At 38.5% G+C, this 24,597-nt stretch overlaps 1 protein-coding gene across 4 annotated transcripts in view; it reads left to right on the top strand.

Annotated features, from left to right (window-relative positions):
* Positions 1-24,597, top strand: part of LOC126725809 (mediator of RNA polymerase II transcription subunit 15a) — a 312,712-nt gene that overhangs the window by 249,230 nt on the left and 38,885 nt on the right. For all 4 annotated transcript variants that reach the window (XM_050430742.1, XM_050430743.1, XM_050430741.1 and 1 more), the window contains one exon: positions 20,460-20,513. In XM_050430742.1, the coding sequence (XP_050286699.1) occupies positions 20,460-20,513 (54 nt within the window). The remainder of the gene's footprint in view (positions 1-20,459; positions 20,514-24,597) is intronic.

Here is a 24,597-nt window from a genome sequence, read left to right as displayed (position 1 = left end):
TAACAGGGTTCTGAACCTGTAAAGGATAATTCTCATTTTCCAAAGTCCATTGTGCTGGGAATGTTATTTCAGACCATTTCAGGGTTTTAGGTACCTGAACAGTGGATCTAACATCCGAGGTTTGGATAAGAGTAGTTTCACCTGGCTTTCTCTTATCGAAGGCTTGAATGGACATATTGGTTCGCATGCACTTATAATACACCCTGTATATAAGAGCAAGCTGCTTGGTTCCATGTAACACAAGGTTTCCATGGGTCTTGATGTTGAGAGTGAGGACCTTCAAGATATGAGGGTCGTCAAGTGCAACTGTGAGGTTCGGGTAACAGTCGAAGTGAACTGGACCATTACTCAAACTGGATTCTATGGTTCCTAGGAGACTGTCTCTAAATCTGATAAGACGGGTGTCTCGTAGTGCCATAAGGATCGAGTTGTTCAAACCTTCTCTGATCAATGGTTTTACTCCGACTTGGACAAGTCCTATGTGGAGGAATTTATGATCACTATCCCTGTGAGCTTTTATGGCTGCAGGGGACAACAAATAACAAGTCTCAAATTCCTTGTTAATGCTGTAAACTTTTTCTATAGTCCTAACATGGTAGTCTGTTCAAAAAGATCTTTTAAAGGACCATGACGAAGACTTATAGACCTGGGTTGTGGGAACTTTGGGTATGTTCCAATGTCCTAACTTCTGATCTAGATCTGAAAGCTGGTACGACTCTGAGTTGATTGTTCCATCTTCTTGTGGAATATCAGGAGGATTTGTACTGCTGGATCTAATGGAAGTGGAAGAGTCACTCCTTCTAAACATCCTATTTATCATTCTGGATTAAAAGCCTAAGAAATCAATTACAACCTAGACTACCTTTATCTTCTAATTTCAGGATCTAACCTTAGATCTGAAACAGGGAGTGTATGACTACCTTCCTATGATATGCTACCACTTATGGCTGTTTCCGGATGCCTTCTGTGTCTTTTGCTGCCACTGACCACCGCTGTACCTAGCTATTGGTGTATACGAACCTTCTCTTCTCCAACCCTAACGCCTAACGCTCTCCTGGCTAACGGCTCAACGGGCATTACGGATACGACTCTAGTTCACACCAACCTTCGGGATTAGATTTACCGGACAGCAAAACCAACACAGAACTGGACTTCTACCTAGACTTATCGGGCAACATGGCTTCATAGAAACTGGTTTAGTACACATCTGTAACAAATTGTGGGGAAAGAAACAAAGACAAGAAGAAGAAGATAACTGGGAAGCAAAGGATTAGCTTAAACAGGTAATCACAAGATAATAAACAGTTTGAATGAACGGGAGGCTCAGCCTACCACCAAAAGAAAGAACAGATACAACAACATGATATGAAGTAGTAGATGAAAAATGCAACATATGGGAGTAGAAGTGCTATCAGAAAATAGATGTAAAACAAAATAATGTTTGTTAGAGATAACATACTTCAAAGTAATGGATAACTATATATATGTCCATATATATATATATATATATATTTTTTTTTTCCTTTTCCTACCGCAAACAGTGTTGTCTCTTCGAATTTCCCAGTTTGGCAGTTATTTTTAAGCATAACCGCCACTTCATTAATTTCATCCTATTCTGATGGCTGACCCGTCTCCTTCCTTCGTGTCGTTATTAATGACCCGGGTATTTAAAGAGGAGTCCCTTTGCACTTTAAACACAAACTTCTTCTTTTCCAAGAACACCTTTCTTCATCGTCTTTTTTCTTCTCAAACACTCACACCCATCTACTCCGATCAAGCCCTCCTACTATGGCGTTGATGAAAGCCAAGGCTCTTCTCGCCGTAAAAGGAAAGAGGTCGTTTCCGACCCTCCTGTCGTACCTAACGTAGGCGAGGAGGCAGAATATTCTGAGTCAGAGCACTCCGTTGGGGAAGAGACATAGCGCGACCCTGATAGCAAATGTACCCCTCTAATCGATCCATGGTACGAAGTCCACCTTCACTTCCCAAAGATTCCCGACGACTATTCCCAGCCGCCACTAGGTCGTGTGTGGCTCGCACTTTACTGGCGAAACCCCGATGTCTCTTGGGCCCCGTTGGCCTCCTCAATCCCTGATCTAGCCATTCACCAAGGCATTTCACTTCCTTTGCCCATCCATTTCGAATATGGGTCAGGTATTGCCTTGGGTTGGAGAGAATGGGTAGATAATGAGTTATCTGATGTGGGTTTCATGGGGTTGTTGCAGCCAGCCGATGTTCTGAAAGCCATCATTTCATCTCGCTGCCTATCCAATTTCCAGGACCTCTACAACCTTTGCCACTTGGTCCGACGGTGGTGTATCACCACCTATACCTTCTTTTTTTTCCTGCGGCGAACTCACCGTTACCCTCGAAGACATGGCCAATCAGTTACTCCTGCCTATCCTTGGTGATGCCGATCCTGCCATTCTAGAATTTTCTCCGAAAGAAGAGGCTATTGAGATTGAATTAAAAAAGAGGATGGCCGGGAATGCCAAACTGTTATATTGGGTTAGTTCTTCTTCTAAATTTTCTGTAGCTACCCACCGTGCAGCTTTTGTCGCATTTTGGCTTTGTAAATTTGTTTTTGGGTCCCACTCTCACTATGCCATAAAGCCCTTATACTTTCGTTTAGCCATCAAAATATCTGTCAGGGTGAGCTTGCCGTTGGTCCCTATGTTCTTGGGGCATCTAAATGTCCAGTTAAACATCCTGTGGAGTGACAAGAGTTAGGCGGGATCCTATCACATAGTTACCTCCTCCGTCCACTGTACTATTCTGCAACAGTTGTTATTCGAGCATTGTGCCCAATATTTGGCAAAGTGTAGACCTGTTCGCTTTGTTAGAGAGAAGTACCACTCATGTCTGAGGGTAATTACTGATTTCTGCGGCAAATTTGAGTCTAATTTTCCGCTGGCTTTCCATTGGTCTGGATTGAAGCCTATTGGTTATTCTTTTGTTAAGTCTTTTGATGAAGGTGTTGGTTTTTCTTGGCGGGCTTATAGAAATTTGGGTGCAAATTATACATGCATAGATTCTGCAACGGGTTTGTTTGTTGATACTGTTGGGACTACTACTCCCTTCGCTGGTTTTGACGAGACAGGGATCACCTATTTAGCGGCCACCAATGCCGGATGGTTGCCCTACTTAGCTGATGAAGGCATCAGGTTCGTTCATTATCCTACCAACCGAGTAAGAAGACAGTTTGGTTAGATCAGGACATTCCCGATGGTATTTCCTTCCTTATGGAATCTCCTACTTCAGTTCGTCCCTTTCTGCAACATACTGCCTTCGAATTCTGGAGGCAGTGTTTCAGTGTAGTTACTATTCTTGGTTCACTGAGGGAGGGTCTTTGCACTCCTCCCATACACGGGTATTGGCAAGCGGTGATGACTTTGTTTGAGAAAGAGCTGGTGGGTAGCCGTGGTTTCTCTCTTATTCCCCCTAATGGGCTTAGTATGGTCATTTCGGCTAACTCTCGATTGCTCTTGCCTTCCAAGTCTATGTTAGCATATGCCAGGAAACAGAACCGGTCAGCCATCTTTGAATGAGATGAGGAGAAGAAAGGGTGGTATTCGCACACCGGCGATTATCCTCCAAATTTGGGAAAAAAAGTTAAAGTGACAAACATTTCTGCACCGAGTAAGAAAGGTCCTGCCAAGCTCAAGTCTGCTAGTAAGTCCAAGCCTGCTACTCCACAGCCATCTACAGATGCTCCTCTTGCCAGCAGGACGCGGGGCAACAAGAGGAAGACAACCTGACATCCTGCTTCTGCTGTTGAGCGGAGAGTAAGTTATCTCTAATTCTGCTTTGTTTTAATATTTATATGTATTTTGACTTCTCTGTGGCTAATCATGCTTGTTGACTTCTCTCTCCAACTTTACCTTTCGTTCTCCACTTTCTTTTTGCAGTCCAAGCGTAAGGAAGACACATCAGTCACCCGTCTCATTTTGCTTGATGAGCCTGAGTCTGAGGTACATCCATCTTCTTCTCTTCCCTTTCCTTTTCCTTGCACGTGCTTCCTCTGCCATATGTCTCGTGCAGTTAAAAGTTCCTTTGGTCCTCACATATGTATTTATATGTAAATATTTTCCTTTCTTTTTTTTTTTTTTTAGGAGGAGCCCGAACCTCTCTCCGTATATCACCCCACTGCCGAGGAGCTCTTTGCCTCTATAGGTTTACCCATGGAGGGATTTTTCGATGGGGCTGATGTAGCATTTGCAGCACCTACTCCTTTTACCGCTGCACATGGAGCTCTGGCCGAGACTCCTACCTCTCCCACTGAGCCGATACCTAGAGAAGAGGGTACTCATACTGAGAGGGTTAGTGAGACCACACCTATTTCTGTTGAGACACTTACTCCTCTAGAGGGAGTTATTCCTCCTACTGCTGTTCAAATCGAGGCTGCTTCCCCTGTTCTGCCCCTTGTCATCTCCACCAGTGACCCTTTCGCAGCTCTATCCTAGGCTGTGAAGGATGGTTCTTCTCTTATGGTTACTCCTTCCTCCATTCCTAGTTCTGCCACACGTGGACCTGACACAGACTTATCCTCTAAGGGGTCTAAGGACATTCTTGAGGATTCTGACGATGAGTCTGTCCTGAAGAAGAGGATTTCTGATTCTGACAAAGAGGAGAGTGCTCCACCCGAGCCTAAATTCACGGGTATGTGTCTTCCCCCTTTTTGCTAAGTTCACTTTTTTCCTTCTTTTGTTTCCTCTTCCTTGTACATATGCATTTATGTTGCTCCTTGCTACAGTTTCCCTTTCATTTGTATGCCTATTTCCCTATTTGCAGAGACCTTTGAGGGGTTAGGAATTGCAGCAGTCATAAGGATGCCCATTCCTGCCGTAGCCATAGCACCCATTCCTACCGTATCTTCTGCACCTGTTTCTGCCGTACCTACAGCCCCCATTCCTACTGGCCCTGGTAAGTTTCCTTCCCTTTATTTTCTTCTGTATTTCTTCCTCGCGAGCTTGTACTTCTTAGGTCATGGTTTCTCACTTTGCCCTTTATTTATTTTTTTTTCTTGATAGGTCTGCTCCCTGCTGCCTCTTCTTAGTTTGAGGTGGGCAATAGTTCTGCCACCTTCTCGGACCCTGTGAGTGAGGCTACAACCTTTTTCCTACGCTTTGATTAGCTTGAGGTCAATGAACTTAATCCTGCAGATTTTTGGGGCTCTGGGCCTCCTTATGTGGATTTCCATGGCTTCCGAGTCCTCGAGGATTGTGTTTCTCACTTGGTGATGGTCTATAGCAGTCGTGGCGACTTTATGCAGGGATTCTGCCTTGGCCGTTTTGCTAGGGAGCACTTCTTGAAGATGTTGGGGTGCGTGATGAATGATATTGAGCATAATTTTGTTGATACCATCTCCACCGAAAGGATCCTGCAATGGAGGGCCGCGATTCAAGAGCTTATCAATGTGGGTTTTGCTGTGGAGTTCATCTTGGACCATCTCTGTGAGATTGCCTGAGTTGTTTTCATGAGGAGAGTTCAGCCAGCCGTTGATGTTTTTGACACACGGATCGAGGCTCTAAAGAAGGAGGTGGCAGACTTTGAGGGCCGTCACGAGCGCCTTCTTTCTAGAATTGGTGGGCCTAGCCATTTTGGAGATCAGACTCTCATTTCCAGACTTCGTTGATGATGATATAGTTCCCTTCTTTCTCTTTTTTGTTCTCCTTCTCTTATTACTTTATCTAGAACACTTATATGTTTCCTATAGTACTTATTTGGCATGTGTTTGCCACAGTTTGTGTTTGTAATTATGATGCTACATTTTGCTACTACTTTTACTATTGCTATGACATAGAGTGCTAATACTTCGTACTTTTTCATTTCATATTCATGAAAGCATGTTACAATTTTGTCTTGTGACATAGTCACTTGAAGGAAAGAAAAGGTAAAGGAAACATGAAAGCTTTTAGCAAGATAAAAGAAAGGGACAACCACATAACTTTTTTCCTTAGGCATAATAACGTTTCAGCCACTTCCCATTGATGGGATCCATTAAGTCTCTGCCATCCATTTAAGTCAGACGGTAATATCCACTTTGATGCGCTTCCCTTATCACAAGGGGTCCTTCCCACTTCGGTGCAAACTTAGATGTCCTGCCATGCCTCGCCTGACATAGTCTACCACCTTTAACACAAGTTATCCTTCTGCGAACACTCTCTCTTTGGTCATTCTGCCATAGGCTTCAGTCATCTTTTATCTATATCTGCGGCTGCGCTCCTGGGCTTTTTCTCTCTTTTCATTAAGTCCTTCTAGATCTTCATACCTTTCTGCCGCAAAGACTTCTCCTTCCTTTTCTTTTTCTTGCATCTGCATGACTCTCAGAGATGGAGTCATTATTTCTACTGGGCTTACTACCTCAGTTTCGTAGACTAAGGAAAAAGGTGAGAAGTCTGTGACTGACTTTGGTGAATTTCTATAAGCCCAAAGAGCATCTGGTAGGTGTGTCGCCCATCCTTCCGTATACTCTTAGCTCGTCTTACTGATAATCTTTATGAGAGTTTTGTTTGTTGTTTCTGCTTGCCCATTCCCTTGAGGGTAATAAGGCGATGACCAATGGTGCTTGACTTGGTAGAACTCTAGCATCTTCCTTACATCATTATTGACAAATGGTGTGCCATTGTCACTGATGATCCTATGAGGCACCCCAAACCTTACAATTATATTTTTTTTGATGAAATTTGCCATTGCTCCTCCTGTGCTGCCTCTGCCCACTTAGTAAAATACTTTGTAGCCACTAATAATCATATGTATCTACGTGATGGTGGGTTAATTGGTCCCACTAAATCTAGCCCCCAAGTGTGGAAGGCCATGGGGTGACCATGCTATGTAAATTTTATAGATGGGTGTGAATCAAGTTGGCTTGTACTTGACAACTGTGGCACTTTTTCACAAATTCTGCCTCATCTCTTTTCATGGTAAGCTAGTAGTAGCCCATCTGCAGCAGGCATCTATAGAGCTTTTTCTTCTCCTGGTGTTCCCCACATTCTCCTGAATGTACTTCTTTTATCATTTCTTTTGCTTCTTCAGGGCCCAAACACCTCAAAGGGTCCCTATTGTACCCTTTTTTTGAAAAGGACCATGTTATGCAAAAAGTAACGTGCTGTCAACCTCTTAAGCTTGTATCTTTCACTGTGCTTTTGTGACAAGATGCCTTCTATTAGGTACTGTATGAAAGGGCTTCTCCAATCTTTGCTGATGAACACAGCGTAACTTTCCTCTCTGTTTGTTGCAAGCTGGCAGGTCCCACATTGAGTTTGGACTTGATCTGCATCTTTACCCATACTTGTCCAGTAAAAGCCTGCCCTTTAAAGGCTGACCTCCTCGCAAGATCCGCAAGTCTTGTCGTGTACTTCTTTCAATTTTCTCTAGGCCTCCTCCTGCCCCACGCATCTAGACAAGACCCCACCTGGCATCCTGCGATACAACTCCTTTCTCACCTAGGCGTAGTCTTTTAGTATTTTTATTTCTGCAGTAGCTTCTCCCCTCATCAAGACTTCCCTTATGGGTATCCGCCAATCTCCTTCGCACTGTTCCTCTCGGAATCTTTCCTTCAACACCTTAATGATGGATTCTTCCCTTTTGCTGACTTCTATCCTGGTGCTATCTCCTTCAAAAATTATTTGTGACCCCAGTGCGGCTAATGCGTCCGTAAATCGATTTTCGTTCCTTGGAGCATGCTCTATTTCGAAGGTTGAAAATTTTTCTTCCATCCTCTAGGCCATTGCTCTGTTTAGGGCTAGGCTAGGCTCTTTTAAGGAAAAGCTTCCCTTGGTTTGGCAGATGACTAGGTTCGAATCTCCTAATACTTTCAAATGTTTAACTCTCATTTCGAAAGTCGTGGCTAGCCCGATTAGGTAGGTTTCGTATTCTGCCATGCTATTTGAATAGGAGAACTTTAGTTTGAACGATAGCGCTACTGCCTTATCCTCTCCATCGTACAAAACTACTTCCACCCTTCCAGAGTGGGTAGTAGAAGACCCATCAAATTTCATTACTCATTGTTCTTTGACCTCTTCTGCCATGACTACTTCCCCTGGAACTTCATCATCTAGCGGGAATTCTTCTTCTCCTGGAAACTGTGCCAATAGATCCGCTATATCCTAGCTTTTCACCGCCCTAGGTGTCCCCATTCTCAAGTTGTACTGTGACAGTTGTAACAACCATTGGGATATTCTGCCAGAGAGGATTGGTTACTGTAACAAAGTTTTGATAGCATGGGACTTGGTCATCAGCCATACTTCATAGGCCAAGAAATAATGACGCAACCTCTGCGAAGCATACACAATGGCCAAGCATGCCCTCTCCACCCTTGGATAACGAGTTTCCACATCTTTTAAGGCGCAGCTAATATAGTACACTGGCTGCTCAATGCCACCTCCATCCTCTTGGATGATTAATGGACCATTGGCATACGAGTTGGTGGCCAAGTAAAGTAGCAATGGTTTTTTGTGGATAGGGGCCTACATTGTAGGGAGGTTCATCATTATCTGCTGTAGCCTCTTGAAGGCCGTCTGCTACGCTTCCCCCCACTCAAAACTTTGCCTCTTCTTAAGCAACCTAGTGAAAGCAGAAGTGATTGATGCCAACCCAAGGATGAATCTCCGGATATATGAGACTTTTCCTAAGAAACTCTTTAATTCTTTTACCGTAACCGGAGGTCTCATAGTTGCTATGGTCGTGGCTTTGGCCGGGTCCACATCTATCCCACTGCTATGAACTAGGAAACCCAAGAATTTCCCAGAGAACACCCCAAATGCGCACTTGAGGGGGTTCATTCTTAACTTAAAGTCTCTGCATCTTTCGAATACCTTCTTCAGCACATAGAAGTGCTCTTCTCTCCTCTTTGATTTAACCACCATGTCATCCGTAAAGTCCTCTAGTTCCTGGTGCATCATGTCGTGAAATATGGCCGTCATTGCTCATTGATAAGTTGGGCTTGCATTTTTTAACCCGAAGGGCATCACAGTGTAGTAGAAATTGCCCATAGGTGTTCTGAAAGCAGTTTTCTTCGCATCCTTTGGTACCATCCTGATCTGATTATATCCGCTGAACCCATCCATGAACGAAAACATGGCGCTTCCTACCGCAAAATCTATTAGTAAAGCCATGTTTGGCAGTGGGAACTCGTCCTTTGGACAAGCTTTGTTGAGATTTCTGAAATCTACACAACATCTTATCTGGCCATTCTTCTTCTTTACTGGTACTATGTTGGATAGCCAGCGAGGGTGTTGAATAGACTTGATGAATCTTGCGGCTAGCAATTTCTGTACTTTTTTTACTATCTGCCCTTCTATTTCTGTGTGAAATATCCTGGTAAGTTGCGCCACTGGCTTGGCCTCTGGGTCTACATTTAATGTGTGTGCAACTAGCCCAAGGTCTAATCCTGGCATTTCATTGTAGTCCCACGCGAAAACGTCTTTAAACTCTTTCAATAGTAGTATCAGTTATAACTTCTTCTTTTCTGTCAAACTTGCACTAATTGAGATAGGTCTTGGTTCTTGTGAACTAGACCCTAGGTTAACTTCTTCAAATTCTTCTTCTGCCACAACCTGTGCATCTTTTTCTGCCACAACTTCCTCATCCTTTGCTTTTTCTTTTCCCAAACTTTCTTGAGTGACATAACACGCCAAACTCCTGTGCTGCCATTCTTGGGTGGGAACTACTTGCATCTCACTCGTGGGCCTCGTGTACCTTCATAACTTATATACAATCCTACCATTAAGGCCTCGGACCTTGATGCATTAGGGTGTGTTATCTGATTCTACGGCAGACACTTCTTTTCTTTTCTTCTTTCGTGCCAGCAACTCTCTTAGATCAGGTTCTAGGTCACTTTGGACATCTTCCCACTTAGGTACGAAGATACCTCATGGCTTTGAAATTGAGCTTTCCCCAGATGGAGCCCATTGGTCGTAAAATATGGTTTCCACTAAGTGAGCTTCTACTTGCTCGAATGGCGAGGGGTTTGCAGCTATATGTATCATCCTACCATTCAATCTCCCTTTCACACACTGGTGATAAATGGACGAGACCAATCGGTGTTTGTGCAATCAGGGCCTTCCCAAAAGCACATGATAGGACACTTCCGTTCTGATCACATGGAAATGAGCTAAAGTAGCTATAGGGCCTGCTTTTAACCACAACTGGATGTGGCCTGTGGTGTACTCGCCCCTTCTGCCGAACCCTGTTACTTCTATTGGCATCCTTGGATATTTTTTTCTAAAATTCCTACTACTTGCAAGGTGCTCAATAGAATGAGGTTTACGGAAGCACCTGTATCTACCAAGGCCCTCTTGATGGGGATTTGGTTTATAGATGCTGCCAAATAGAAAGGCATCTTGTGATTTGGATGTCCCACCTCCATATCCTCATTGCTAAAAGTGATCTCTGTTGATTCCTGTAAAAGGGCTCTATCATCTGGGATTTCTGCTGATAAACATTTTACTCCTACCCCGGAGGCAATACTTACCAAAGCCTCTGTGGCTATCTTTCTTTCCTTTGCTGTAAGTCCCAACTAGTCAAACAAATTTTTGAATTTGGCACTTTGCTGTAGAGTGGTAATCGCTGCGGCAGGCAGTGCCAGGTTCTCCTTCTCGCCCTCCTCTAGGTTCGCGCATATTACCACTACTGCTACACCCTTTCCCTTGTGATTCGGGAGTGGGTTTCTTTGGACCTCCTGTTGGGTTAACTCCAGTGTCCCTTTTTTAATCTTGCGGTGTACCAATCTACGGAGCGCCCAGCATTCTACGGTAGGATGTTATACATAATTGTGCAAGCGATAGAAGCAAGGGTCTCTTCTCTCTTCCTTCGTGGGCTCTCTGGAAACCTGGTTGGGTTTAAAGATTTCGTCTGCTATCTATTTGTCTAGCAGCACATCCAGTTCCTTAGGAGTACACGGTATGGGTGGGGGCATATCATATTCCCTCCTTTTGGTTTTCCTTCTCCATTCTCTAGTAGACACTACCATAGCCTGCGGGGCATTTCTTTTATCTGAGTTGGTTTTACGGACTGGGCAGTCTTCCTGGCTTTTTGCAATAGCTATGCAAATTGGGAAATTTCTAGATTTTCCAGGATTGCTCTGAATTCCCGAATCATGTTAGTCACACATTTCTACTAAGGTTCTCTCTTCACAATGGTCATAGCAGTCAAGTGCTATGTCCTTGAACCTTTTTGATGTTTTCCATCAAATCTTCGCCATTCTTTTGCTTGGTCGCTTGTAGGGTTGCAAGCATTTCCGTTTCCTCTTCGTGGAAGTACTTAGTGCAAAATACATCCACCATGTCATCTCAAGTTAGGATCAATCCTGGTTTTATGTCGATGGACCAGGTGTATGCCTGATCACATAATGACTTTGAAAATTCTTGAAGACATAAGTCTTTGTCTACGGCGTAAGGGCCAAGGGTATCAATAAACTTGTTCACGTGCTCAACTACACTTCCCTTCCTGCCATCATATTGTGCAAAGGCCCTCGACTCATACCTCTTGGGGTATGGTTTAGTGAGTACCTTTAGTGGGTAAGGAGGCCTTCGTGCGTAAAACCTCTCCTTAGGTGTTCTGGCTCTCTCTTGTTCTAGGAGAGTTGCTACTTCAGCCATAGTAATGAAACGTTGTTCTGCATTCCGTGAGACACCTCTTGCTAGTGTCTCTTCTCTGTCTGCCGCATGCTCTGGGTCATGCTGGCTCCATATCTCCTTCGTCTTGTCTGCTTTTAGTTGACTGATTTCTTCCATCATTTGTTGCTGTGAGTGCTACAGTGATTGTAATACTTCAATAAAAGTACTAACATTGTCCGTGGGAATTCTTGGTTGTGGTCGAGGATCAATCCCCGTTTTGTTGGCACCTTCTGTTTGGTTAGGCTGCTATTGGTGAGGCGTTGTTGGCTTGGACTCTGCTTGCGAGGGCACGACACTCATATTTCATGTCATTCTGAACTTTGGTGGCATTGTTTGTGAGGGGTTCTATTTTTTTACCCCTATCTATTTCCCAACTCCCCAGTGGAGTCGCCAAATGTAAAGTGGGGGGCTGTGCCAGTAGTGTTGGGCTGCTTCTTACTGCACTAGGCCCAAGTTTTCTGGATAAAGGAGTTTGGACCAGTCCAGCTGCAACTCAATTTTGTCTGGCTTGTGCGCAAACTATGTCTGGTTTACCAAGGACGTGCTTGCGGCAGGCAGAGCTGTTTCAGATAAGTTGTGGCAAACAAACATAATAATAAAAATAAATAAATAAAAAAATATCTGGCTACTTAGTAGGAAATGACCAAATGATCCCCAAACATAATCACAGTAATAATAATCACTTTTACAGAAAGAAAAGAACAGAACAAAAAGGGCAAATAGTAATATGTATGGGTTAATCAAAAGATTAAGAAATCAACTTAAATCTGGTTCGTAGGAGCAAAACTAGAGAGGAAAGAACGTTCCTTCTCAACACAATTAATCTCTCAAGAAAAGTCCTGCCATGGAGATTAACTACCCTGAAGGAAACTTATCTAAATGGTTGATGCATAGAGGCCCCTTTTGGTTTTAACAGAGAGCAGGATTTCGTGAGGGAGAGAGGGAATCAACCTACCAGTGCATGCCTGCCGTTCTAATTCCCACTTTATTTTTTCTTTTTGATTGTTTTCTTTCTTTCCTTCCCACCCATTTCTTTTCTACTTTCTGGTCTCTCTTTTCGAATTCCTATTTCTTAGTTATGGTTCCTGTTGTTGCTCCCCTTTTGTTCACGGCAAGGTTCTCTTTTTATAGTACCTGCCGTGACCGGATTTTACTGTTTTAACCCTTAACCTCCTTTGTCTAGTCTAGGTGTACTAGCCGACCACCACTGGTTCATCTGTGTGCCACCCCCCATCACTAGACAAAGAATGGTATTTTGTTTGTTTGTCTGTCATGGCATCCTTTCCTGCTACGGTCTGGGTTCTTTCTCTCTCCCTATCCCTCATGGCATGCACTTAGTGGTTTCAACTTAGCTTGTTTCTTTTGGGTAGTATGTCATCCCAACAGGACACTTCCCTAAAAGAACCTGAGTTGGAACCTTAAAAATAAAATTTTCCCCTCTCCCCACCACCAAATCATGCCCTTTGAATCTCTGACCCACGACCTCATTATGCCCTGTATTGACTGGATACAGGCTGGTGGTGCTTGGGCCTTGTGCGTGCCTCCCTTCCATATGTGTCCAAAATCTACCTGTTGGTCATTCGCCTGCCATAGGCCAGAGGCTTGCCTGAATAGTTTGTCGTCCATTCCTTTTGACCTTTTAGGTGAGTTTCTTTTTGATTTCTCGCTCCCTTGAGGAGCTGGGCTTTATTTGATACTAGGTTTTACATTTCTTTCGGCCCATTTCTTAATTACCCTCATTTCCTGCCATATTACTCTGTCACTCCTACAGTAATGACTCAATCCTGCTGGGCCTCTTTATGCCAGCCATTTACTCTTTCCCCCAATGGCTTGGTATGGCCATTGGTTTTCCTACTTATAGGCTCCTATGTCTCTTTGGGCATCCTTGGCCCACTTGCTTTCTTTGGGCTTCCTTGACTCTTTTACTAACTCTGTATTCCCGTGGGCTTTTACTAACTTCATTAAGCTTCCCTGGCCCAATTACCTTATTCTCATCCTTGGGGTTTATGGGCCTGCCATTAACCTCTTACTTTTTTTGTTTGCATTACTTTGGGCCTACGGTGGTCCTTTCTCACTTTTCTACCTCATATACTGCCCATGGGTATGCTATTTCTCTTTTTTTGGGCTTCTTTAAGCCCACTTGCCTCTTCAAGACCCATTTGTTTATATCATGGGCCTGTAATCCATTATTCCTGCCGTTTGGACCTAATAGTTTTGCCATCTGTTTGCCAATTCTTTGCTACCCTTGTCGTTGGGCTTTCTTCTTCCTACTTGGGTTCTCACAAATGACCCTCAACAAGAATAAATTTCCATTTCAAATTGCTTTCTTTTAAAAGTGCTATCCGTTTTAATTAGTAAGGATTTATTTAGCTATACTAAGAAAAAAAAAGTAATGCTCTATAAAATTTTATCTAACAAGCTAGGGGAAATAACTCACCAAAATAAGCTATAACATACACACTTGTTACCCTATTTGGTTAGGTTTAAAAATGGAAATAAGCCAACTTATTTCATAGGTATAGATTTTGAAAGCCTTTCATTTTTCTGAGTACTCCTATACTTTTAAATAATAAACATTTTAAACAAAATAAACTAGTGAAAAAAACGAAGCTATTCTAAACACCAAGCTTGAGTCTTTATATGCTTGGTTTCTCATTTTCTTTCATTTGACATTTTGAATATTGTGTATGACTGAATTAACGCTTTACTGTAAAATGTTTCAAATGTAAAATTTTTTACAACAAAGTATTTTCTTTTGAAAACGTTATATAGAAAAACATTTTCAAGTGTTTGGCAATTGGTATGACAAAATTTTCCAAGCACAAGCCATTAAAACCGGTGCCTCCTAGCGATTGTTGGTGGCTTTGGTTTATCAAGCTCATATATGGAATGCGTTTTTTGCTTTAACATTTATGTTAGGCATGTATTTGTGATCTGGCTGGTAGGACTTGTGTCTCTCTACTCATCTAGGATGCATGGACACAGATGTGGGTAAAATATGGCGATATGAGCAATTTTTGAAAAAGTATAACTTGAGATAGCCGATGGGGCACTGTTATGACACAGTTATGGCACCCCAAATAAAGGGTCCGTGCTTAGCTACACATTCCATATATGAGCTTGATAAAGCATGTGTTCGTAGTAGCTTTTCATACCATGACCAATATTTTACTGCAGTTAATTATTAGAAAAAACTGAGGAAGGGCATAACTGGAAAAAGAAGAGAACAAATATTAAAAGTAATGTCAGAAAGGCTTGTGGTAAGTGTTGATGATCCTCATATGAAGAAAAATAAAATTTCTCGGAAATATTCCAAATGCATCTACAAGTATAAGAATTGGATATGACATTCAAAGCATATGTCGTATTGTGGCAATTGACTATAAGAACTAGTAGTGCTATATTAGGAGTTGGAAACAAAACACCTGAATGCATCACCCAAATAAAGTGCTAGGAATACAATTCGTTGAGGAACACTTGGGGTTCTAATATATGGAAAGAAAGGTATCAAGTTAGTTGACTAGGAAAACATTTTCTGTTGACAGATTTACCATAGTGAACCTTGAACAATCAAGTGCTACTGTTAATTTTTTTTCAGAGAAAAAATATTGGGTTATTTTTCATATTTTTAAAATTTCATTAAATTTTATTTACTTATCAAAAAAAAATTCATGAAATTTTATGTGGTTTCTTTTCACATTTTGTTGCTTTAAGTTCCGCACTGTCAACATAGTTTACCAATTTGGGATTTATCTATATATATCTAAAAGCTGAAGCGTAGCATTTATTGTTGCTACGCTCCAATTGAGCCACATTATCCACTCATTTCCATTTTCCTCTCTCTTATTTTTCACTTATTTTTTTCTTATTAATTCTCAACTTATTATTACACTTTTTCTAACCTTTTCCTTCCCTTTACCTTTTCATCTCCCCAATCCTAATATCACTCTTCCTCTATCTCTTTATCTTCTTTTTATTTTTGGCTTTTCTTTTTCCCATCTTCTTATTATAAATTTGCAATTCTCTCTCCCATTTATTGCATAGTTTTCCTACACAAAAGGTTATCTCTCTCTCTCTCTCTCTCTCTCTCTCTCTCTCAATTTTTTTTTCTTCATATTTTGGTAGATTGTTTTTCTTGCATCTCTACTATAGATTGATTAATATTTGTGTTCTTAAGAACTCTACTTTTGGTTGATGTGATTTAGTTTTTGTGTATTTTAAGTTGTTATATTTTTTTCTTTTCTTTGATTTTATATATATTATCATATTGCATTATAAAGATAATATATAAAGATATAATGTTATTCTATTACATAGTATGACATAGATAATTTGGTGTTTATTACTATATCTCTAATTTTTACTCTTTTTCATTGAGAATTTTACGAGGTACATTATCTTTTAAAATTTGAGCAAAAAAAGATTGACTACAAAGTTAAAACTCAAAAATAACGACAGTAGACAACTTCATTGAAAATTTTCAATATATATTATGCATTGCAAAATAGAGTAAGCAGACAACTCACATCAAATCCACATCATTTGTAGAATCACAGATTAATTATATGAGCAGTACCCATCTAAAATGTTGCTTAGTTTGTTCTCTCTCTCTCTCTCTCTCTCTCTCTCTCTCTCTCTCTCTCTCTCTATATATATATATATATATATATTCGTGTGAGATTTCCCTGCCTATTTTAGCATCTCTCTGGAGTAGCTACTTTCTTCCTCCCAGGTGGAGCATCCAGTTATGACAACACCACTCTTTTCACTAACCTTCAGTGCCATCTTTCTTCTATTCCACCCCATATCAATCTTAAAATTTTCCTTAGCTACCACACTTTCAAATGAGACTAATAAACTTGCACTGCTCAAATTCAAGTCCCACATAGATAAGCCTCTCAGTGTCCTGGCTTCTTGGAATGAATCTTTCCATTTCTACCAGTGGGTTGGGGGTCACCTGTGGCAACAAACACCAAAGAGCCATCTGTTTGGACTTGTAAAACAAAAATATGGTAGACACCATATCACCCCACATTGGAAATCTTTCTTTCCTTCAATCCCTTGACTTTTCAAGTAACTCTTTCCATGGTGGAATTCCCTCAGAAGTCGGTTATTTTAAGACGACATATTTTAGTAAAATATTAACATCTAAATTTCTAATGATGACTTTACACATTCTAAAATAATAATTAAATACATGTAACTTACCAACTATAATAATTCTATTATCATTATCACTGACAACATGTAGTCATAAAATATGCTATATATCAACAACAAAAAAGAAGAAGTAGGAATTCTTCAATAGACATATCATCCTCTTTCCTTTTTTTTTTTTTCTTTTTTTTGGTTAACCCTTCTCATAAGCATTTTATCAAACATTTGACATAGAGCTACAAATTGTGGGATTATCCTCAACATACCACTTTGCTGGCGGCAATCCATATTAAAACTCCAATATATTTATACCATTATATATATATATATAGACATTGAACTTATTAAATATTAAAATATTCAATATTGGACATAAAAAAATTCAATATTGCATTATGAGTTTATGACCTTACACATTCTCTTGAACAATCACATGAACATTAAATTATTCCAAAGTGCATTATGACAAAATAAATTGTCACATGAACAAAATAGTAGAAAACACACCCATAAAGAAAATAAAAGAAAATACACCCATCAATAAACTCTGGATTTTCTTTACTGAGATTGAGATGTGATTTCTTCGATCAGAGATTTGCATTTAACAAAAAGTCATCATCACAATTTGGTAAGTAATGTGCTAACAATACTGTCGATCTTCCCTCTATTTTGTTTTATTTTGGTGTATTTTAAATGTTTTCCACTTCTTCTTTTGAGTAATGGTTATTTTCCTTGATTGCAATTTACCGTATTGCTTCCATCACATCGAAATACATTACTATCTTGCTAATTTCATGTTTTGTTTTAGTACATAATCTCTTGCCTCCCATTTGTTTCTTTTCTTTTATGAATGGTTTTGTTATTTTTTAAACTAAGTAGTACATAAATTCTTGCTAAAATCCTTTAATCTCATCTACATCTATGCTAATTTATAATTTCTTTCTTAGGATACCTTGGAAGAAGAAACAAAGTATTATGATTGAAAGGTATGGTGCTTCTCTTTTTCTTTGTAGTAGGGATTATATCTTATATATATATATATATATGGTTTTTTCATTAATTTTTCCACAAATTACAATGTAAATAACATTATGGTGAGTTAGACATACTAAAGGTTTATTTATTTATTATTTTAAGATCTAATCTCTAATTCTTACCATTTATAATTTTTTTAAGGAAATAGCTTTGGGACACTTACAATGTTTAACTATTGCATCCATTTTATGACTATGGACATGCATACAATCTTGCTTTATGTTTTCCACGGTAATACTAATCTCCATTACTTTGGAATTAAAAATTCTCTTAACTGAAGCATATAACTTGACGTAATCTCATTCTTAGGAAATCCTGCAACCTAATTCAAATCATGCTAGACAAATAGATAACATATATATATATATATATATATATTAAAATAGAAAATAATGGTCCAAGATGAATTAAATCATATTACTTCACCTCAGTTAGCTTAAACTTATCTCATTCTCAAGGGGAAAAAAGAGCTTAAAATTAATTATCTCTTATTTTGAGTTCAATATGTTCTTTGTAATTATTAAAATAGAGCTTAATGACTGTACCATTCTACATGAATTAAATCATCATACCTTATTTAGCTTAAATTTATCTCTTATGATGAGTTCAATTTAGTTGTGATTTGTTGCTCTTCAATATATAATACTCCTTAAATATACAAAAATATAATAGATAAATAAATTAGAAAAGCAACTAAGCCATGTTGTCCTATTTTATAAAATGATTGACCTGCTCAATGTAATATATATTTCTTTTGTACTTTTTTTTTTTATATTCGTCTACATAAACTTTACAAGTTCTTGAATTGATTAGAATCTCAAAGAACCAAATCCATTAAATATAGAATTACTACCATAACATTTTTTTTTCTTTAGGATAATAAGTGATTAATGGCTGTTGGGTTTTCGAATTGATTAGAATCTCAGAGAACCAAATCCATTGAATATAGAATTACTACCATAACATTTTTTTTTCTTTAGGATAATAAGTGATAAATGGCTGTTGGGTTTTCGAATTGATTAGAATCTCAGAGAACCAAATCCATTAAATATAGAATTACTACCATAACATTTTTTTCCTTTAGGATAATAAGTGATAAATGGCTGTTGGGTTTTCTATTTTTCTTTGTAAATAGTTGTTTCTGGTCATTTTGGGTGATGACGTTGGTATCACTAATTAAATTCTCTTACATTATTTTATTTTTTGGTCACTAAAATCCTGTTTACTTTCACATATGTCACACTTTTTAGCAAGTGTTCCGACTATATATATATATATATATATATAATTTCCTTGGCAATTCTACAATCAGCAATGCATTACTCTTTTAGTAAAATTTATAATTTATTGCATTTATTGTTCACACGCGATAGTTTATTATTTATTATGTTTCTCTCTTCCTTCTTAATTACTAGGACATATTTAACAATTATTATCATATTTTACACCACAATATGAATTGGATCTGCAATTAAACTTTTTTTTTTTTTAGGCTTGGTGCTTCACAAACAAGTGTGCGATTTTTTGTAGTTTTCTTCAGAAATTCTGCATGGCTTAATCTCGCTAGGTTCATTTTTCATGATCATTAGTTTATATGTTGTGATTTGGGCTAAAGCTGAAGACCTGGAAGAGATCAAACAAGATACAGTTATAGAGCAACTAAAAGAATCTTTTAGAGAACAAGAATATTAAATGTATGAATCTATCAATAACTCAACAAAATGTAATGATTTCATGGTATTCAAAAACAAATATGAACATGTATAAACAATTATATCACGAATACATTTGCTTTCCTCTACCCCTTTTGTGTTATTTGTTGATTGACTAAGATTTTATGAATATTTAGCTTTAGTTTTTCATGTTTATTAAATTGGGGAGAAAAATTCTGTAATAGTTGATTCTCATATATGAGTTTAGTGACTATCAAAATATAAATTGATATATGTTGGTTAAATAAACAAAGTGTGTATAAATTGCTCATTAACTTCTTCAAAAATGCAAAATAATGTTAGCTTCAATCTGAAATAATTATGATTTATTTTCATGTTCTAATTATGATTTATTTGATGCATATCTCACTATATTATACTATAACGTGTTACAAAATATCTTACCATATATAATAATTGAAAGTAAAATGAAACATGTTTCCTTGCAAAAAAAAAAATCAAAATATAGACTTCTTTACTTACTGTTGATTCTTAAAAAATAAATAAAAAAATAAAAAACCTTAGTGAATATATATTATTTATAACAATATAATCACATTATTTTGAAATGGATTTGGGACTATTACTTATAAGTCTCTACTACTATGCTCATTTTATACTTCACAAAAAAAAAAAATTACAACATTAAATTTTTGCGCGCAACGCGCGGGTTTGCAACTAGTTTTCTTTAATAGCTTAATCGCGCAGCGCACCTGCATGGTCCGTAACATAACAAGAGTATCTCCTTTTGTGTATAGAATGGAAACTTTGAAGAGGCATCTCCCTGTTTCTGGCCAAGAGGGATTACATGAAATCGGGAAAATTGCTACAAGGTTTGAGGAAAAGATTTATATTGCTGCCACAAGCTAGTCAGATTATCTACGAAAATTATCTCTGAAAATGCTTACAATGGAAACTAAGTCTCAGAATCCTATAGGCAATGCTTTGCCATCCAACTCTGCTGGCAATAGTAATAAGTCCCCAGATGCAGGTAAGAACATCAAAGAATTATGTGCATGGTTTTATTTACATATTAATCCACCCTGCTTCTCTCTCTGGTGTTGTGTTTTTGACACCGAAATAATTGTTTCACGTATCTTCATGGATTATATACACACTGGGATTATATACACACACGCATACTTAGATACAGAGATATATGTTTATATATGTGTGTGTGCGATTGTTTTTTTCCTTTTGGACATGGATGCGTATTTCCTATTAAAATGTCTACAGATGTTATTTTTGTGACATCTTGAAACGTAATGTTGCCTTTGTTTTATTGGTGGGGGCTACGGGGATAGGTGGATGCTATATGCAGTTGAATTTGTATGTTTAGCATCTGTTGGACTGCTTTTACCCTCAAAACAGGTTATGAAAAATAAATGAGTGTACTTATCAAAAAAAGAAGAGAAAAAAAAAGTGATATGAGTCTCATGAGCTCTAGCCCAAATTCCATTTCCTTTCCTTGTAAGGGTAATGGAGTGAGGTTGTGGGTTCAAATATAAGGAATTCAATTGAAATATATTTCCATTTTTCTCTTTTCCATTGTTGTTGTTTTTTTTCTTTTTTTCTTTTTTTTTGGGGGGGGGGGGGGGTGGTTGGGCGGCTGGGCTGTAGTGCTTGAACACCTTTGCCCATGGTAGTATGTGCTTCTATGTTTTCTTCGTTCCACTTTTTTTTTTAATTTATATTTTTAATTTTTTTTTATCCTTCAACATTTCATATAGTTTGGTGTCTGTTTTTTATCCTTTTATTGGCTACGATGATCCCTATTATGATAATCATGACCCAGATGTTGACGCTGACATTGACAAAAAATGGTTCCAAAGAAGAGATGGATAGGACTAAACAGGTCCTAGAAATGTCTTGAAGCAGCTTGGCCTTATCCATATATGTTAGAAACATTTATTGCCCCTGTAGAAACCTTATCCAGTAACAGATTTGTCTCCAACTAGGCCCCTACTTCCTTCAACTCCTATCAATCGCAAGCCAAACCCCTACCATCTTATGTAAAGCTAATTGTAAATTGTATCTGAATTTGTTTTGAGTTTCGTAGTCTATAAATAACTACTTTGTATCATTGTAAAGGTAGAACATAGCCTTCTTCATAAATTCTTATGATTTATGTAAAGAGTCTGTTGAATCTAATAATATCAATCAGTTTGTTGTATCTAGTTCTCTGTTCTATTCCATGCTTTCAAGTAATTTTCTATATTTCTTTAGCGTTATATTTTCTTAACCAGTCCCCATAATCTTCTTACACCCTCTATTACCTCCTAACACTCTCTACCTCCTAACCCACTATAAATATATATATATATATATATATATAAAGGGAAAGCAGTAGGCCTTCATATGCTGCCATACACGTGTGAATGTGGGAAAAGGTCCACATGCATACCTTTTTCCTTGTTACACCTCTCTCCCCATTATTCCCTTTGTTATATTTTCTTTTTCCCTCAAGAAATTTAGCCAAAGAACCTTAGTAAACTAACTTGATTGCAGTACCAAAAAAAAAAAAAAAGCTTTGGTGAACATTAATTGCAATGCAACATCACTCAACAATAAAATGACCCAGCTTGATGAAGACAATAGCATTAATGTAGCAGCTTGATCGAAACAATACTCATGGGTAGTTACACTTTAGCTCCAACAGTGAAGGGAAGTGTAGTTAGGTAATTATGGTTGAAGACTCATTTTCTCTCCCTATTTTCTCTTCAATTTGGAGATATTGTAATTTGGTGGGCCCAGGTGGAAAATACTCGAAACCGCCAATTTTCTCCTTAATTTCCACTCCCAGCCAAACAAGAGAAAATGAGTTTTCTCCCCACTTTTGTCTCCCTCTTGTTTTCACCTCAACCAAACAAATTGTAAGTTCCACTCCATCCCACTTTAAATATTCACCCCTCCCTCGTTCATTTCATCATCAGCTACTAATACTTCTCATAATTTCCAACTTAGGTTGGACTACAAAAATGTTTTATTTTCTCTAAAAATTGCAGCACACATTTAAGCCTTCATTTGCCTCTTAACTGCCCCTTAAGTAAGCCTATTACCCATTTTATTGCTTTATTAGTCTAGGATTTCATTTAATCAAATAAATATCATGTTTTGCTTTGTGATTATCATGTTTTATATATGGTTTTCCACATGATTACTAGGATTAGTATATTATTTTCATATAAAAACTAGTGTACTAATCACATTATTTTCTTTTATTTCTATGCTTCCATATATGACTATGCTTACATATGCAAATACACGCACTATCATGGATTCCTCTTTGGGTATTTTCTAGATCTACATTTTCTAAAGCCTATTTATGTGATTTTGAATATGTATATGATGATTTAGGCATGAGATTAATCTTGGCTCTCTAGATTAGGCATGTATTGTATTGTATTGATTCATTTGAAATATGTATTGGCGTGTTTACATATTTAGTGGGTATGTGATATTTGGTGCTTGGATGATTATGTATATTCTTTTATACCTTGATTGTGTATGTGTGAAGGTATATACCTTGATTTACACGCTTGATCATTGTGGCGCCAATGCCTCTGGGCAGTTTGACTCCCTTTTACTGCGCATGGTTACCATGCTCTAAGAAATAAGTCTCAACCGAATGGACTAGAGGCGGAGGGTTTATAGGGTCTCCACTAGATTAGGTTTAGGAAGCATATTTGTGCCCCTTGCAAAGGGCTTGATCTATTTAGAGTCTATGTTCAAAGTTAAGGTATAGAGATGAGAAGTTGTTAAGCACCCAACTTTGCCCGACTTGTGGGTCTGCCTCTACTTATTGTGTTTTATATCATAATTCTATCAAATGGTCCTCTGTTAGGCTATTCTATCAGACATGCGTGCAACCACACACACTAGTTTTATCCTAACATATATCTAATCATACACCCTAGCATCCATCTAGGCTTGGCATATCACATTGCAACTTTCATCTTATCACCCAAACATGACATCTTCATCTCATCTAAACATATATCCTAACATTGATCTAAGTATGGTATCTCATACTCCATCTCATGGTATAACACATATCATCATCTGGGATGCATGGACGCGATGCAACATGGCGACGCATGAGGGACACCGCTGACCGCGCGTCGGTGCCACGTCTGCCACGTGTTTTTTTTTTTCCCTGACTCGCACTGATGCTGCTTGGACTCAGGCCGATTCACGCTAAATCAGGCTGATTCGCGCCGACTCAAGTTGTATTGGCCGAAACCACCTAAACCGATGGATTTGATACGCCGTTGTCGTCGTCTTCACCGGCTTAACCCCTTTCTTCTTCTTCTTCTTCTTCTTTTTTTCTTCTTCGTCTTCTTCTTCCAACGTTGCACCGTTGCCGTTCTGTAACTTCTGTTCTGTTTCTTTTTTTTTTATAAGTTTTGTTTTTTGTTTTTGTTTTTTTTTTTTTTTTTTTTGAAAAGGATTGTTAAATGCGTTTGGTCAGAGAGGCTTTATTTTGTTTTTTGTGCCTCTCATGTGAGCCACATCTCCCCCTTTTTTTTCTTCTTTTTTTTTTTTGTACATTGAGCCACTGAACCACTAGCCTTTGGTATGTGAGCCACTTTGGTCAGAGATGCTTTTTTTTGTACAATACAGTACAAAACATTATTATTATTATTATTATTATTATTATTATTATAATAAAAAAATGCTTAACAATATATAAAATATATAAATAAAAATATTTTTAATAATTTTTTAATCGCCGAGTCCCGCAGCCACCTTTTTCAAAAATTGTCAAGTCCCACACCCGCACCCAAGTCCTGAAACGCACCTATGCTTCATAGATCATTATACTACATCATGCTAGCATATAAAATAGCATCATCATCACATGGGTAGCAAAAGATGATTACAAGACAACAAACATCTCATATCATCCAAGGGCAATAAGCATCTTCAACCATTCATATTCATCATACCATTGCATATTCATCACATGTTCACCACATTCTTCTCATATCATATATGCATGTTAATATTGTAATGCGTGTACTTATCTTACTTACCTCACTACATCATCACTACTACACATATTCATCAAATGC

The sequence above is a fragment of the Quercus robur genome, chromosome 5, assembly GCF_932294415.1.
Source record: "Quercus robur chromosome 5, dhQueRobu3.1, whole genome shotgun sequence".
In the NCBI taxonomy this organism is placed as follows: Eukaryota; Viridiplantae; Streptophyta; class Magnoliopsida; order Fagales; family Fagaceae; genus Quercus; species Quercus robur.
This window is presented reverse-complemented; position numbering and strand designations above follow the sequence as displayed.